General features: G+C 39.2%; 1 protein-coding gene across 5 annotated transcripts in view; it reads left to right on the top strand.

The window, feature by feature from the left end:
* Nucleotides 1–16,239, top strand: part of BTLA (B and T lymphocyte associated) — a 64,491-nt gene extending 48,252 nt beyond the window's left edge. For all 5 annotated transcript variants that reach the window (XM_044941771.1, XM_044941766.1, XM_044941764.1 and 2 more), the window contains 5 exons: nucleotides 266–589; nucleotides 5,722–5,757; nucleotides 7,336–7,476; nucleotides 8,952–8,998; nucleotides 14,106–16,239. In XM_044941771.1, coding sequence (XP_044797706.1) covers nucleotides 266–589; nucleotides 5,722–5,757; nucleotides 7,336–7,476; nucleotides 8,952–8,998; nucleotides 14,106–14,381 — 824 coding nt within the window. In that variant the 3' untranslated portion in view covers nucleotides 14,382–16,239. The remainder of the gene's footprint in view (nucleotides 1–265; nucleotides 590–5,721; nucleotides 5,758–7,335; nucleotides 7,477–8,951; nucleotides 8,999–14,105) is intronic.
* The last annotated feature ends 676 nt before the right edge of the window (nucleotides 16,240–16,915 follow it).

Here is a 16,915-nt window from a genome sequence, read left to right as displayed (position 1 = left end):
ATAATAATAAACTGTTAACATTTTAGAAATTGAGGAAATTATTGAACAATTGAGAAATTTGTTTAATTTTTTTTTAACAAATATTTATCATGTATCTACTATGTGTCACAGCAGACACTCTGCTAGTAAGGGTTAATATACTGTAAAATGTTATCTGAGAAAATTATAGAATCATGCTTAATAAATCTTTCACAGAAACTGTTGAGGTGGCAAATATTAGTCCTTCCAAAACAGAATTGATTTTAATTTTGCTTTTATCTTCCAGGAGACAAGTCATGTGATATACAACTTTACATTAAGAAATATTCCATGTATGTTGTATCATCAGGGGACCCATTTGAACTGGAATGCCCTATGAAATATTGTGCTGATAGACCTACTGTGACCTGGTGCAAGCTTGAAGGAAACAATTGTTTACATCTTGGGGACAGACTTCAGGGGTCTATGGGTTGGGAAGAAAGGAAGCTTAATTCAGTGTTTATTTTGCATTTTAATCAAGTGCTTGCTAGTGACAGTGGGTCATACCGCTGTTTTGTGAACTCTTCATCTGGATTCATTGAAAGCCACTCAATTACCATTAATGTGACAGGTGAGTTCTAGATATCAAGACTAATTTTTTTTGTTATGTTTTAAGAAAAAGAGGGCTCCAATTCTCAAGTGATTATGTTAGACATTGAACTCATGTGAAATCTAGATTGTGATGTGTGGTCACCTACGTGTCTGTGTGTTTTGGAGTGAGACAGTGAAGAGTAGAGAAAAATATATAATAAAATCCTTGGTCTTGCCTCTAGGGGATATAACATTTATTTGATAAGTCTAAAATTTTATCACAGAATCATGAGAAAAAAATTGCAAAGTGAATATCAAATTTAATAGTAGACAGCTTTTTACTTTTTGCCCTTAAATTTTTTTTCTTATATTTATCAGTCCTTGACTTTGTGGTTATAAATCCTTGAACTTATGTTTGTGTTGCTCAGACAATTACACTCTTGTTAATAGTTCACAGCTTGCACAGAGGGCAATCAGCACACAAACAATCTGACTACTTGATGAGTCCTGAGAATACTCATGGGTTTCGCTGCCTCCCAGTCCCTTCTCAGAGGCCCTCAATAAGCTCAACAACAGAGGAAGGACAGGTCATGTTGGGCCAAACTGTGTTGAATGAAACATGGAAAACAAATAGAGAAAAGCAGAAGAGATTTAAAAATAGTTGGTTTATGAAAATTCCACAGCTAATATCGTTGGGCTTCCCACAGAACTCAGTTGGTAAAGCATCTGCCTGCAATGTGGGAGACCTGGATTCAATTCCTGGGTCAGGAAGTTCCCCTGGAGAAGGAAATGGCAACCCACTCCAATATTCTTGCCTGGAGAATCTCAAGGACAGAGGAGCCCAATATCATACTCAATGATAAAAAAATTGAAAGCTTTCCCCTCAAGAACAGGAACAAGACAAAGATGTCTACTTTTGCCATTTCTATTCAATATTGAACTGGAGGTTCTAGCCAGAGAAAGTAGGTAAGAAAAATAAAAGACATCTATTAATAACTTGGAAAGGAAGAAGTGAAACTATGTCTTTTCACAGGTGACAGGATTTTAAATATTAGAAAATCCTTAAAAATCTGCACAACCATTATACTAGATCCAATAAATGAATTCAACAAATTTGTATTATCAACACAGACAGTGACAGTTTTCCTTCCTTTCCAATCTGAATTCCTTTTATTTCTTTTTCCGTCTGATTGTTATGGTTAGGACTTCCAATAGTGCATTGGATAAAATTGGTGAGAACTGGCATCTTTGTCTTGTTTCTGATCTTAAAGGAAATGTTTTTAGCTTTCCCCCAGTTGGTTACGATGTTAGCCGTGGACTTGTCATATATAGCCTTTATTATGTTGAGGTGTATTTCCTCTGTACACACTTTGCAGATAGTTTTTATCATGAGTGAACACTGCATTTCATAAAAGCTTTTCATGTACCTATTGAAATGAGCATATGGTTTTTATTCTTCAATTTGTTAATGTGGTATATCATATTGACTGATTTGCAGATATTGAACCATCCTTGCATCCATGGGATAAATCCCACTTGGTCATGGTATATGATCCTTTCAGTGTATTATTGGTTTCTGTTTGCTATTATTTTTGTGAGGATTTTTCCATCTATGTTTATCATTGATGTTTGCCTGTAGTTTTCTCTTTTTTTATGATATCTTTGTTTTCTTTGCATCAGGATCATTCACCATGATTTTTACATGTATGTCCATCAGGAATATTGCCCTAAAATACTCTTTTCTTGTAGTTTTCTTATTTTTCTATCAGGATATTACTGGCCTGGTAAAATGAGTCCAGAAGCTTTTCTTTCTCTGCAATTTTTGGGAATAGTTTGAGAAGGATAGATGTTAAGTCAGAGCTGAAATTAAGATCTACAATCTGTATCCCTTGAGGCCTAATTTCAGAGGGAAGGGAGGCAGCATTCCCTCCTAAACTGTATGTCCCAAGGGGATGACTGGAGAAGAGTGTGAAGGGTGAAGTAGTGAGAGGGGATATCTAAGAGCAGTGTAGGAGACATGAAGGGCATTTTAAGTTCCCTCTCAAGATTTCTGTTCTTCTAATTTCCTACTCTCTCACCTTCTTATCATTCCCTTTCTTATCACATTGATGATTCGTGCTCCTGAGCCCATTAGAAATTCTCCAAACCTTTGTACTCTTGTCTGTCAACAGCCTTCCACTCTGTAATTGGTTCCCTCCTGGAGTTTCATGATCAGCTCAGACCTTCACTATCTTCCTTCTAAATATTCTAATTAGTTGTATAAACTACTTATCTTTTAATTATCCCCACTTTTGGTTCATTTCAGCCAAAAATCTTCCTGACATACTTAATTTGCCTAATAGGCTTCTTTCATAATGCCACTCTTTAGTTGAGTCCCCTGCAGAGCTTTCCCAGTGCTTACACTATTGGGCTGACACCAATCTGCCTCCACTTATCAAAATTCTACCTCTCCTGTCAAGCCCAACTTATTTTCTAATTCTTTATGAAGTTGTCTATGTTTATCCTAGAGAAAGTGACTTCTCTTTCCTAGTAATTTTTGTGTCATTTAAGATCTTGCCTCTCATTTATCACAGATTTCCTTGTACCACAGATATGTAGGGAAATGTCTTTTATCCCATGAACGGTTATGATACACTGGCAAGCAGGAACTATGTCATATTTCTTTGGATCATCCTTGCTTCCTTTACAATAGTCAAATGACTCATTTAGAATTGTCTTTGAATTGGGTGTGGATTTTCCTTTTGTGAAGTGATTAAAACAAACAAAACAAACCTTAAAAGCTTCTGCACATCAAAGGAAACTATTAGCAAGGTGAAAAGACAGCCTTCAGAATGGGAGAAGATAATAGCAAATGAAGCAACTGACAAACAACTAATCTCGAGAATATACAAGCAACTCCTACAGCTCAACTCCAGAAAAATAAATGACCCAATCAAAAAATGGGCCAAAGAACTAAATAGACATTTCTCCAAAGAAGACATACAGATGGCTAACAAACACATGAAAAGATGCTCAACGTCACTCATTATCAGAGAAATGCAAATCAAAACCACTATGAGGTACCATTTCACACCAGTCAGAACGGCTGCGATCCAAAAGTCTACAAGTAATAAATGCTGGAGAGGGTGTGGAGAAAAGGGAACCCTCTTACACTGTTGGTGGGAATGCAAACTAGTACAGCCACTATGGAGAACAGTGTGGAGATTCCTTAAAAAACTGGAAATAGAACTGCCTTATGATCCAGCAATCCCACTGCTGGGCATACACACTGAGGAAACCAGAAGGGAAAGAGACACGTGTACCCCAATGTTCATCGCAGCACTGTTTATAATAGCCAGGACATGGAAGCAACCTAGATGTCCATCAGCAGATGAATGGACAAGAAAGCCATGGTACATATACACAATGGAGTATTACTCAGCCATTAAAAAGAATACATTTGAATCAGTTCTAATGAGGTGGATGAAACTGGAGCCTATTATACAGAGTGAAGTAAGCCAGAAAGAAAAACACCAATACAGTATACTAACGCATATATATGGCATTTAGAAAGATGGTAACAATAACCCTGTGTACAAGACAGCAAAAGAGACACTGATGTATAGAACAGTCTTATGGACTCTGTGGGAGAGGGAGAGGGTGGGAAGATTTGGGAGAATGGCATTGAAACATGTAAAATATCATGTATGAAACGAGTTGCCAGTCCAGGTTCCATGCACGATACTGGATGCTTGGGGCTGGTGCACTGGGATGACCCAGAGGGATGGAATGGGGAGGGAGGAGGGAGGAGGGTTCAGGATGGGGAACACATGTATACCTGAGGCGGATTCATTTTGATATTTGGCAAAACTAATACAATTATGTAAAGTTTAAAAATAAAATAAAATTAAAACAAAACAAAACAAGAAGAGTGTCAAAGAAAATTATTTTCTTTCTGTATCAGGGAGTACTCAATGAACTGAGCATGATGTAAGGAGCAAAATATACTCTGAAATTATATTTCAGGACCATGCTTTTGGTAAATAAATTTTGGAGCTATGATATAAAATCTTTCATTTTTTCCCTTGAAATATCTTTCTTATGGAGTATTGGAACGTTTCCTGTTTTTGTGCCTGACTCTGCTTTGCTTTTTATGTTTAAGTTAAAAATCAGTGGGTTGCCTGGTGGCTCAGATGGTAGAGTCTGCCTACAATGCAGGAAACCCAGGTTTGATCCCTGGGTCGATTAGTCCTTGTGAAAGCAGAATTGTGACAGAGTCCGGGTTTGGGTGCTTATCCAATTGTTAGCCAGGAAAGCAATGATCTCACAGAAGGAAGAAAAGCAGTTTGCAAAGTCTTGAGAGGAAAGTCAACAGAACAGTCACTGAAACATACACTGGCCTGCAACTGTGTTCTCTCCAATCTGCCTTTGGTCAATCAGTCCCTGATTAGGAGCTTCACAAAGGCAGATGGTGATGATTTTAGCATTAGAGTGGGGGTGTAGGAGTGGGCAGAAGGTGAGAAGCACTATCTTTTTTTCAGAATTTGTTCCCACCACATGATCAAAAGCCTTCTTTCCTTGTGGCATTCATTCTATACTCCCTTGGAGCACCTGCTGAATGTATATCTTGTTATTCCAAGTGCTAAAAGAAATCCTATAGGCTGAATTGTTTCCTTATACTTAAGGAGGTGGAAAGAGGGAGTCAAAGCAGACAGAGGAAGGTTGGGTTGTATTTATACAGTCTCTCTCTCTCTCTCTTTTTTAAAGTTTTATTTTGTATTGGGATATAGCCTATTAACAGTATTGTGATAGTTTCAGGTGAACAGCAAAGGGACTCAGCCATACATATACATGTATCCACTCTCCCTCAAACTCCCCTCCCATCCAGGCTGCCACATAACAATGAGCAGAGTTCCCTGTGCTATATACATTTTGGTTTTTCATTTTAAGTGTAGCAGTGTTTTATAGTCTTTCTTTAAGACTCAAAATAAACCCAGGGACTTTTGTCCATGAACTTGAAGTGATGATCTACACATTTTCCAAACTGCCTTTCAGCTGAATTATTGAATTCTCTGTTAGTATGTAAATACAGATGTCTTCTCGGAGACTAGCTCTGATTTTGGACAAACCTGAGTAGAACCTTCGTTGTTTTCACAACCGATTTCAATTCTTTATCTTGTTTTTCTGTTTCAGAACGGACTCAAAATAATTCAGAACATCCTCTTGTAAGTAAGTATCAAACTTGCCAAATAAAATCAAGGAAATAGATTGTTATGTGCTCGGAAAGTAAAACAGGTTGCATCTTCTTCATTGAGTGGATTTGTTTGTACTAAGTTATCTGTTGTGGGAGAGTCCTGTGCTCCTATCCATTCCCCTCCCCCAGACAGCTAAATTTGTCACTGTTCGTAATAAGTTGGCTGCTCGCCTAAACAAAATAGCAGCTGCCACATGAACAATACAGTATTTGTTACCACTAAATTACCAAACTACTTCATTCCCAGATCCAGTAGCTCCTGACCACATTTACCCCAAAACCAAGGATATGAGGAAGGAATGTATAACTAGGTTAATATATCTAGAAATAAAGCCTTCCTGAACAAACAAAATTGAGTACAAGTACAAAGTTAAAAGATTTATGATGAATTCTGATATTTTCTATTTTGTTATCTTTCATTTTTTTGACTTCATTTGTTATCTGTTAAGTTGTTGACAACACACTAGTAAGTTACAATCTATCATGGAAAAACAGGGCCTTAATGCACGGTGTGTGTGTGTGTGTGTGTGTGTTAGTCGCTCTCTCATGTCCGACTCTTTGCGACCTCATGGATTGTAGCCCACCAGGCTCCTCTGTCCATGGGATTCTCCAGGCAAGAGTACTGGAGTGGGTTGCCATATCCTTCTCCATAATGCACATTAACATTGATCAATAATAATGGGAACCAGTTGTATGCCCATAGAAGCATATCTGGAGATGCCAACAATATTTGAAGATAAATAAAAGTACTTGGAAATATCAGGGTTAATGAGACAACACAAAGCATTGTGTTAAAGGAACTTCAATTTTGTTTCAAAAACATGTTGGCTTGAGTCCCAGCAACTGCCATTTACTAGCTGTTAGACTTCTGGTAAGTCTTGGGACAATTACTCTTCTCAGAACAAGTGACTGGATTAAAAAAAAAAAATACTCCTTACTTTTCTTCTCCTCTGTTTGCTGTTCTCTGCTTAGTTTTCTTAAGTGATCATTATGAAAATTAAATGAGACATTGTAAATGAAAGGGCATGGTGAAATACTTTCTGAGAGCTGTTATGGATAGTGTTTTACAGGTGATTAATCCTAGCAGACAGAGAAGGCAATGGCACCCCACTCCAGTACTCTTGCCTGGAAAAATCCCATGGATGAAGGAGCCTGGCGGGCTACAGTCCATGGGGTCACTAAGAGTCAGACACGACTGAGCAACTTCACTTTCACTTTTTACTTTCATGCATTGGAGAAGGAAATGGCAACCCACTCCAGTGTTCTTGCCTGGAGAATCCCAGGGATGGGGGAGCCTGGTGGGCTGCCGTCTAGGGGGTCGCACAGAGTCGGACATGACTGAAGCGACTTAGCAGCAACAGCAGCAGCATATACACTCAGCATTAAAGCAAGAGGTGGGGGAGAGGACTAAGTCCTGGGGTTCTTGGGAGAAACCCCTTAAAAGAGAAATAGAGGCATCAGCTAGAATTCCATTCAAGTTCTGACAGTTCAGAGGGTGTTACTTCATTTGTCTCATATTTTCTAACTGTCTTGAGTATTAATGAACATTTCAGATACAAAGAATGCCTCAAGACCACTCTCCAAGGAAGAGATGGTAGACCGACAATGGATCCTTTATAGTTTGCTTCCTTTGGGGGCTTTACCTCTACTCATTACCTGTTTCTACCTATTCTGCTGCCTTAGAAGGCACCAAGGTGAGTTCCATCTTCTCTCTGCTGCTCTGTGCCACACATTTGGGGTTCATTTACATTGGCTGATAGATTTTTAGTTAGTTTCTGGTGGTTTTTCACACAATATTCTACTATGAACCATGGACAGTGGTTTCCTGGGGAATAACTCATCTTTCCACCAGAAAGCCAAATGGATGAATTCAGATCTCCTCTAGTCTTGAAGAGGCATGCTCACCACAACAAAGGCTTGTGGTGAGGAGGTAATATTGCTGGGACTTATTCATTCTACTTGGGTCCATCATAGGAGGAATTCTTCTAACATTCAGGGTGTTGAAAAGGAGGCTGAAATAATTTCACAGATCAACATGTCTGCATTGAATTAGTTTGCCTGGTCCTGTTTTCCACAGTCATATCACATTATGCCAGTCATCCACACACCTGTCTAAATGAAGACCCAATGTCCCCAGAGGAAATTCTTATGTCTGTGCTTACTGTTGCCATCATAAACAGACGCTTGAACTGAATCCCTACCCAACATTAATGCATTTGAAAACGTGGTTTTGACTATGATCAGAGAGGTGATATTTTGAAAACAATTACTTTCTATTTCTGTAAGAATTCACGTAAGGTCATTAGTGAACACTTAAACACGTTAAGAGAGAGGGGTATGACGAATCTGGTCTAGCTGGGGTCGAAACCAGGTCAGTCCTCTCTCTCTTTCCTTTTTCCCTTCAGTCATCTTGTCTAATTCCTTTCTCCACAGCAGCAGCCACAGTGTAGCTATAGAAACTAAGCTGGACAGAGCAGTCCTTATTTCTGCCACAAGAGAAAGCCTTGTCTGAGCAAAAGTGCTCTTGGTGTTTTGTGGTGAGGACTTCTGGAGCCTAGAACCTTCTCAGGATGCTGAGAGACTCCTCTGTGACTCCAACTCCACTTCTGCAACACCAAGGCTCTTTCAATGGCTCCCTCTCCAGTTTCCACCGCCTTTCTTGAGGGAGCTGGAGCTTCAGAAAAAAAAGCAAGGATAAATCTTTTGATTTACCACATCCAAAGTGAACTAGGCCAAAGGAGATCCCAGCTGTGTAGGTGACAGGAAAGCTGTGAGTGTGGCATTACATACAGAATGTCCCCAGAAAAAAGAGTCCCAGGTTTTTAAGGTGCTGGGCTAGGTCCTGTGCCCTCCTCTTGGCTATGCCATAGGCCGTTCTGGAGTGAGGAGTGAAGAACCAATGAACAAAATGGACAGCACGAATTCTCACAAACAGAGGTTTGTGTGTCATGATGGACATAGCAAATAAAGAAGCCCAAACTAATAATAACGCTGTGGATGATGTGTACATGGGTGAGTTTGCGTGGGGAGGCGTCCCCACCTCTGGGACTGATTCTAGAACCTGTATTCTTAAATGACCCTAACTTACAAGGAATTGAGGAAGAATTTTATTTTGTGCTATTCTTTACCTCTTTTGGTATTTTATTTTATTTTTCTTTTTGAATTGCAGGGAGACAAAAGAAGCTTTCTAATTCAACAGGAAGGGATACTAACCTGGTATGTTTGATGGTATATAACACAACCTGTGTTATACCATGCTAATATTTATATATTTTTAAAAATTTAATTGGGTCTATGTAACACCATGTGCCAAGTACTGTTCTAAATGCTATATGTATTTACCTACTTTTGAAAATGTGTTTATTTTACATTTACTTTAGTCTGTAGCAAAGATTCTTCCAGATTGTTGCTTAGTGGCTAAGTCATATCCAACTCTTTTGCGACCCCATGGACTGTAGCCCACCAGGCTCCTTTCTCCAAGGATTTCCTAGGCAAGAATACTGCAGTGGGTTGTCATTTCCTTCTCCAAGGGATCTTCCAGACCAAGGGACTGAACCTGTGTCTCCTGCATTGGCAGGCAAATTCTTTACCACTGAGCCACCTGGGAAGCTCTTCCTTGGGATTAGCAAATCTCATAAGTGAGGCTTATAAGGCATAGAAGGCAGTGTAGAACTTAAGCAGAAAAGTCAGAGGCTGAACTATACAACGTTGACTCTGTTCTCAACCTGTTATGTGACTTCGGGCTATTGATTTATTCTCACAAAAGTGCCTTAAGTGTTTCCAGAAGGGTTATTCAGTCACTAAGTCGTGTCCGTCTCTCTGTGACCCCATGATCTGCAGTATGCCAGGCTTCCCTGCCCTTCACTATCTCCTGCAGGTGGGAGTAAATAAAATAATGAATTATAAATAACCTCATAATATCAAGTATGATTTCTTAATGAGTCATACCAGCAGATAAAGAAGCATGATCACAGGTCTAGTTACTATGCAAAAATCACTCATAATGTGTGTGGGCTCATTAAGGAGGAGACCTGGTAGACAGAGCAAAGGGTTCTCTGGAAACAGAGCAGTTTCCCAAGTTCTTGGAATACCAGTTTAGACCTTTCTTTTGGATTCAATGTTCTGTAAAGACTGGAACTCAAAATAGAATGCAAAATGAAGCAACATATTTCTGGAAAAAAATTTTATGTAGCTCTGATTAAAAACAAGTAGTCATAAACAAGGTACCACAAAAAGAATTTATGTGGATGTGGGTTTTTCCATTAGGAGTAGTAATAAAGATGTATTCAACGTCTTAAAATTTCCAGAAATGCCAGAGGCAGATATAACCAATAGTTCTACATATAATATTAAATGGTACCCAGCATTCCCCACCAAGTAGCTTAATATTAAATAAAAGTAAATACATTCAAATTAAGAAACTTGTATGAAATTTTTAGTATTATTGTGTTGGGTGCTAAGGTTTTGTTTCTTCACATAGGGAAATTTTCTTAAATGTGATTTCCTTTCTTTCTATAGTGAACAACAACAAAATACACTCTGTTACAATCAGCCCTAAAAGCTATGACAACATTTAAAACAATGATCTAGGGGCTTCCCTGGTTCCTTAACCAGTCCAGTGGTTAAGATTCCAAACTTCCACTGCAGGGGCCTTGGGTTTTATCCCTGGTCAGGGAACTAAGATCAATCATGCTTTGGCAAGGTAAAAACAAAAATCTAAATAATTTACTGGGCATGTAAAGCCCAGGTTGGCTAAAATATAGTTACATTTCTTTCTCTGTAAACTGGATGAATTATTTATGATTTGCAGTTGAACTCAAGAGGGGGTTTTTCTATGTGTACAATTATCGGGGAATTTTGTTTTATGATCTTCATGTATTTCATAGGATTTCAGAGTTTTGCCCCATTTGAGTTATCAAGCATTTCAGAAAATAATCAAGGAGATACTGTATTAGATCTTTGAGACTCAAATTTTGTCAAGAGGGAATTGTATGTGAACCAGCAGAATAGAAATCCAAATTAGAAAAAGGATAATATAAAACATACTTTTAAAAGTCAAAATTTTAATCCTATTCCAGAATGTCTTTTGAGGGTATGAAAGTACTTGTTTAGTATAAACAAGTGAATTGCATATTTTCTGAAGTGCTTTACAGACTGTGGCTGCTGCTGCTAAGTTGCTTCAGTTGTGTCGGATTCTGTGCGACCCCATAGACGGCAGCCCATCAGGCTCCCCCATCCCTGGGATTCTCCAGGCAAGAACACTGGAGTGGGTTGCCATTGCCTTCTCCAATGCATGAAAGTGAAAAGTGAAAGTGAAGTCGCTCAGTTGTGTCCGACTCTTAGCGACCCCATGGACTGCAGCCTACCAGGCTCCTCCCTCCATGGGATTTTCCAGGCAAGAGTACTGGAGTGGGGTGCCATTGCCTTCTCCATTACAGACTGTGGAGTGCTATACAAATATAGAATAAGACAGCTGCTTCAGTTTTACCATCTCTACCCACCATACCATTGTGCACCAGCCTTGTGGCACCCACCCACTTTGATCAGGTGCCACAGAATAGGTTCAGCCACCATGCTTTCTTTTACCTAATTTACTCTAACAAAGTTTTCCATGGAAACCAGCCACCTTTTGGGATGGGAGGCAGGTAATTGAGTTGACAAACTACATAGATTGAAAAGTACAACAGAGACCTTGTTGATATGTTAAAGATTTACGGCTAGTTATGAGAGGGTAACAGGCAGGAAGGCCAGGGGTCTCCAAACGGAGGAAATAGGCTGCAAGTGTCAGACATTTTTTTCTCTCTCTCTTAAGTAGCAGAAGGAAACAAACTAGTGATATATTTTTTCTCCTTCTCTATACAAATTTAAAAAGAGGTTTTTTCTTAAAATACTGTGTTGCCATAATGACACCTGGTTCCGCCTGAACTTAACTTTTCTCAAATTTTGAGCTAACCAATACATTTTTCTTATGGAAATGTTTGTCTTAAGCCATGTTCTGTACTATGCATCTACTGCAGTTTCTGTCTTCAAGTCAGTTCACCTAAAGGCTCAGAACTGACTTGACAAACCAATATGTTATACTCATACATTGTTCTCTTAATCCATGTAAACAAAACTATTTGCATGGTAATCTGCTTTTCTTCAAGATTCAAATCAATCATTTTATGGCCCAGGATGACTCCCCTGGTGCCAAAATTATCTCAAAATGCATCTTGTGGGTGAGGAGCCTAGTGCCATTCTCTGAGTTTTGAGACATTCCTTTCTTTCATTAACAGACTGCTAGAGAAGGCATTGGCACCCCACTCCAGTACTCTTGCCTGGAAAATCCCATGGATGGAGAAGCCTGGTAGGCTGCAGTCCATGGGGTCTCTTAAGAGTTGAACACAACTGAGCGACTTCCCTTTCACTTTTCACTTTCATGCATTGGAGACGGAAATGGTAACCCACTCTAGTGTTCTTGCCTGGAGAATCCCAGGGACGGCGGAGCCTCATGGGCTGCCGTCTATGGGGTCGCACAGAGCTGGACACGACTGAAGCGACTTAGCAGCAGCAGCAGCAGCAGCAGTAACTATATAACATCCAGCTAAAGACTAGTAGGCGGGTACTCTTTCTGCCCCCTTCTGATGTCTATGTCAGAAGCTTTCTCTATCTCTTTTATACTTTAATAAAAATTTATTACACAAAAGCTCTGAGCCATCAAGCCTTGTCTCTGGCCCCCAATTGAATTCTTCTCCTCTGAAGGCCAAGAATCCTGGTGTCTTTTGTGGTTCAGCAACAACCTTTCAGTTATTAGGTCACATGACAGTCTTCTTCTCCAGAGCTCCTCCAGAGACTTAAGTAGGGCTTCTTTGAGACACTTTCCATCTGAGTCAAGAGATGAAGAAGATTAAATGAATCTTGCTTCTTTCAATCATTCAGCCTTGGTGTTATTTCCTAGGCAGCTAGGCCATCGGAGGGAGGCAGTATACTCAACAGTTAACACTTTATTTGTCAGAACAGAGTTAGACATGTTTGCATGGTGTGTGTGTGTGGGTGTGTGTTGGTTACTCAGTCAAAACGGACTCTTTGAGATCCCGTGGACTATAGCCAGCCAAACTCTTCTGTCCATGGAATTCTCCAGGCAAGAATACTGGAGTGGGCTGCCATTCCCTTCTCCAGGGATCAAACCAGGCTCCCCTGCATCGCAGGCAGTGTCTTTACCACTGAGCCACCAGTATAGAACTCTGTATACATCACAATGTGGAGACAAAAGAGCAGGTAAGGGATATAGGTTATCAGGTTAGGCATATCAGGTTAAGGACCTGATACCTCAAAGAAATTAGGCCGAACCTCAAGAACATAAATTGACTGGTAACATTGGGATTTATAAAATTGAAATAAGTCTTAGCATTAACATGGTATCTTCATTTTTTACCAGCCGGGTCCCTTGTATAGGTAGAAATAGCTAACAAATAACTGAAAAAAGTTTTTTAAAAAATCAGGTTTCGGTACTTTTAGTTTACATAAGTTCACATCTTTCTTGAAAACTTTAAGATATTTGACTCAATTTGGAAGTGTAAGAAAATCCTTGTGGTGGAAATAACAACTGGAATATCTTTAGAACTTTTTCCCAAGCTTTGTCCACCCATATCAAATTGATAGCAACTTCCAGTCCCAGGTTTCAAATCATAATAATATATCTTGGATAATATTTATTCTTCATAGTATATTCTTTTTGTCCCTTAGGGAGTAACTGTTCTGCTTTATCTTTAATTGTTTTATCCTAAACTGTGTTAATGCTATACATTATATTACACATCTCCTGATGTTCTGAAGGGATATTTTATGCTTTTCTCATTAATCTGATGTGTGGTTTCCATTTCAAAGAGGGGTCAAAAAGGGTTCTGTGAACTCAAAAATGACCATAAATAAAAGGGAGCTGAAACCCAGTGCTCTGTGACAACCTAGAAGGTTGGGATGGGGTGGGAGATGGGAGGGAGGTTCAAGAGGGTTGGGACATATGTATAGCTGTGGCTGACTCATGTTGATGTATGGCAGAAAACTTCACAATATTGTAAAGCAATTATCCTCCAATTAAAAATAAATAATTTTTTAAAGCACAAAATAACTCTTTCAGAAGAACATAGTGGTCTTTAAGCTTTTCACCCTTTAATAAGTGAGAATCTGCTTTAAGGAGTATATGTCAACACCTATAATGAAGAATAGATGATTTCTCTCCCTGTATGACCACTCAATTTAGCCTACACTCATAGTTTCCTAGTGGATATGCACTATCACTTCCTCAAGTTGTAATTAAAGAAATCTTTTTTTTCCTCTCTTTTAGGTTGATGTTCCTCAGTTCTTTAGGAGTGAGCCAACTGAAATCAACATCATGGAAAGTTCCCAAACATTGCATTTGGAAACTGGAATTTATGATAACGACCCCTGGTTCAGGGTCCGGAGAGAGTCTGGGGTTTATTTTAACCCAAGTCTGGAAGAAAACAAACAGGGCATTGTTTATGCTTCCCTGAAGCATTCGGTCATTGGAATGAACCCAAGACAGGCAACACATGTGCAAGAAGCACCCACGGAGTATGCCACCATATGTGTGAGGAGTTAGATCTGGTCCTGATCTCCCGCCAGTGGTCAGCAACTGATCTGCTAGTCAGCACCGCTACTGAAGGCCAACAGAAAGTCAAACACGGGTCCTTGGCTTGAGAAATTTCACTTTCAGGAGGTTCACCTCAGTGCTTGGGTCTTAAGCATCCACAGGACAAATGACTAAAATTTCTCCCAGAAACTTCTTTGGGAGTTTTTTATATTTATAGCCTTGGGCAGTAAAATCTTTTTTTTCCAAAACCAAATGATGTCATTTTTAGACATCATTTTTCGACCCAGCTACATTTAACCTGCTACACAGACTCAATATTTTCTTTGGGACTACAGAGAATGTAGGACAAAAAGGTTTAGATTCTCTAGATCAGTTCACTATATACTCTTGAAAAAGAAGTCCCAATTCAGATAACTGAACATAAATACAGTGATGACTGTGTGTCTGTTTCCAGTCTTCCATAATAAGAAATTTTTATCAATCTAATATTGGAATTTCTTAAATGTAAAGGAGAAATAATTTTAAACTTGATGATATAAGAAAAGAATGGAAAGAATAAATGATGCAATAAAGATGTGGAATATACCAAGTGGATACAGGGTAGATGTTCCCCATGCCTGACAAGCAAATGCTTATATCTATCCTGTTAGATTACTAAGCAAATAGAGGTAGTAAATATAGCAATTAATGTATGATGCATTTATAAAGTGACTGTGTGTGGGTAACATAGACTAATATATATGAATGTGACATAATGCTACTGAGTTGTTACATTGGGACAAAAGTAATTGCAGTTTTGAACTGTGAATTTTGAATCATTATAACTAGGTTCAAGGACATCTTTATTAATCAGAATAGGAGCCATTACAATCAACACATTTTTGCCAACAAGAAATAAGTTTGTTTATTCCTGTAGCACAAAATTCATACTTGAGGATTTGACAATTCTTGGAAAGGATTTTCTGCCTCCTGCTGGTTGTGGAAGCATTTTCCCTGCAAAATATTGTCCAGATGCTTGAAGAAGTGGTAGTCGGTTGGCAAGTGGTCAGGTGAATATGGCAGATGAAGTGAAATTTCATAGCCCAATGCATTAAACTTTTGAAATGCTGGTTGTGCGACATGTGCTTAGGCATTGTCATTGAGAAGAATCGGGTCCTTTCTGTTGACCAGTGCTGGCTACAGGAGTTGCAGTTTTCTGTGCATTTCATCAATTTGCTGAACATACTTCTCAGATGTAATGGTTTTGCCAGGACTCAGAAATCTGTAGTGGATCAGACCAGCAGCAGACCACCAAACAGTGACCATAACCTTTTTTTTTGGTGCAAGTGTAGCTTTGGGAAGTGCTTTAGAGTTTCTTCTTCATCCAACCACTGAGCAGGTCATTGCTGGCTGTCATATAAAATCCAGTTTTTGTCACACATCACAATCTGATTGAGACATTTCTCAATCATTAACATTTTGTTATTGTTGCATAGAGTAAGAGAAGACGACTCTTCAAAATGATTTTTTTTTTTTTTTTGATTTGCAGTCTGCTTACGAGGCACTGACTTATAGAGCATGGTCACCTTTCCAATTTGCTTCAAATGCCAAATGACCATACAATGGTTGATGTTGAGTTCTTTGGCAATTTCTCCTGTAGCTGTAAGGGTATCAGCTTCAATGCTTGCTCTCAATTGGTCGTTGTCAACTTCCGATGGCCAGCCACTGTACTCAACTTCAAGGCTCTCGTCTCCTTTGCAAAACTTCTTGAATCACCGCTGCACTGTACATTTGCTACCAGTTCCTGGGCCAAATGCATTGTTGATGTTGCGAGTTGTCTCTGCTGCTTTACATCCCATTTTGAACTAGAATAAAAGGATCTCACGAATTTGCTTTTTGTCTAACATCACTTCTATAGTCTAAAATAAATATAAAATAAATAGCAAGTAATAAGTCATTAGCAGAAAAACATAAAGCAAGAAATGCACATTAAAATGATGTATAACATAACCATATTTATTTAGAATGTATTCCAATATCAAAGAGCAAAATTCAACAGTGCAAAGCTGCCATTTCTTTTGCACCAACCTATGGGTTTCATGCATTGGAGAAGGAAATGGCAACCCACTCCAGTGTTCTTGCCTTGAGAATCCCAGGGACAGGGGAGCCTGGTGGGCTGCCGTCTATGGGGTCGCACAGAGTCAGACACTACTGAAGTGACTTAGCAGCAGCAGCAGCAGCATGGGATTCCCTGTTGACTCAGTTGGTAAAGAATCTGCCTGCAATGCAGGAGACCTGGATTTAATCAATGGGTCAAGAAGATCCCCTGGAGTAGAAAATGGTAACCCATTCTGGTATTCTTGCCTGGAAAATTCCATGGACAGAGGAGTCTGGTGGACTAAAGTCCATGGGGTTGCAAAGAGTTGGACATGACTGACTGCACATGTACACTCAATAATATACTAGTGGGTGTCTGAATAAATGTAAAAATCATTGTCAACAGGTATAATCAAGCAAGTGCAGATTAATGGCTTAAACTGCATCATTGTTTACCTGATACCAAA

Source organism: Bubalus bubalis, chromosome 1, assembly GCF_019923935.1.
Source record: "Bubalus bubalis isolate 160015118507 breed Murrah chromosome 1, NDDB_SH_1, whole genome shotgun sequence".
NCBI lineage: Eukaryota > Metazoa > Chordata > Mammalia > Artiodactyla > Bovidae > Bubalus > Bubalus bubalis.
The sequence above is the reverse complement of the archived record's forward strand: the minus strand, read 5'-3'. Positions and strand labels throughout refer to the sequence as shown.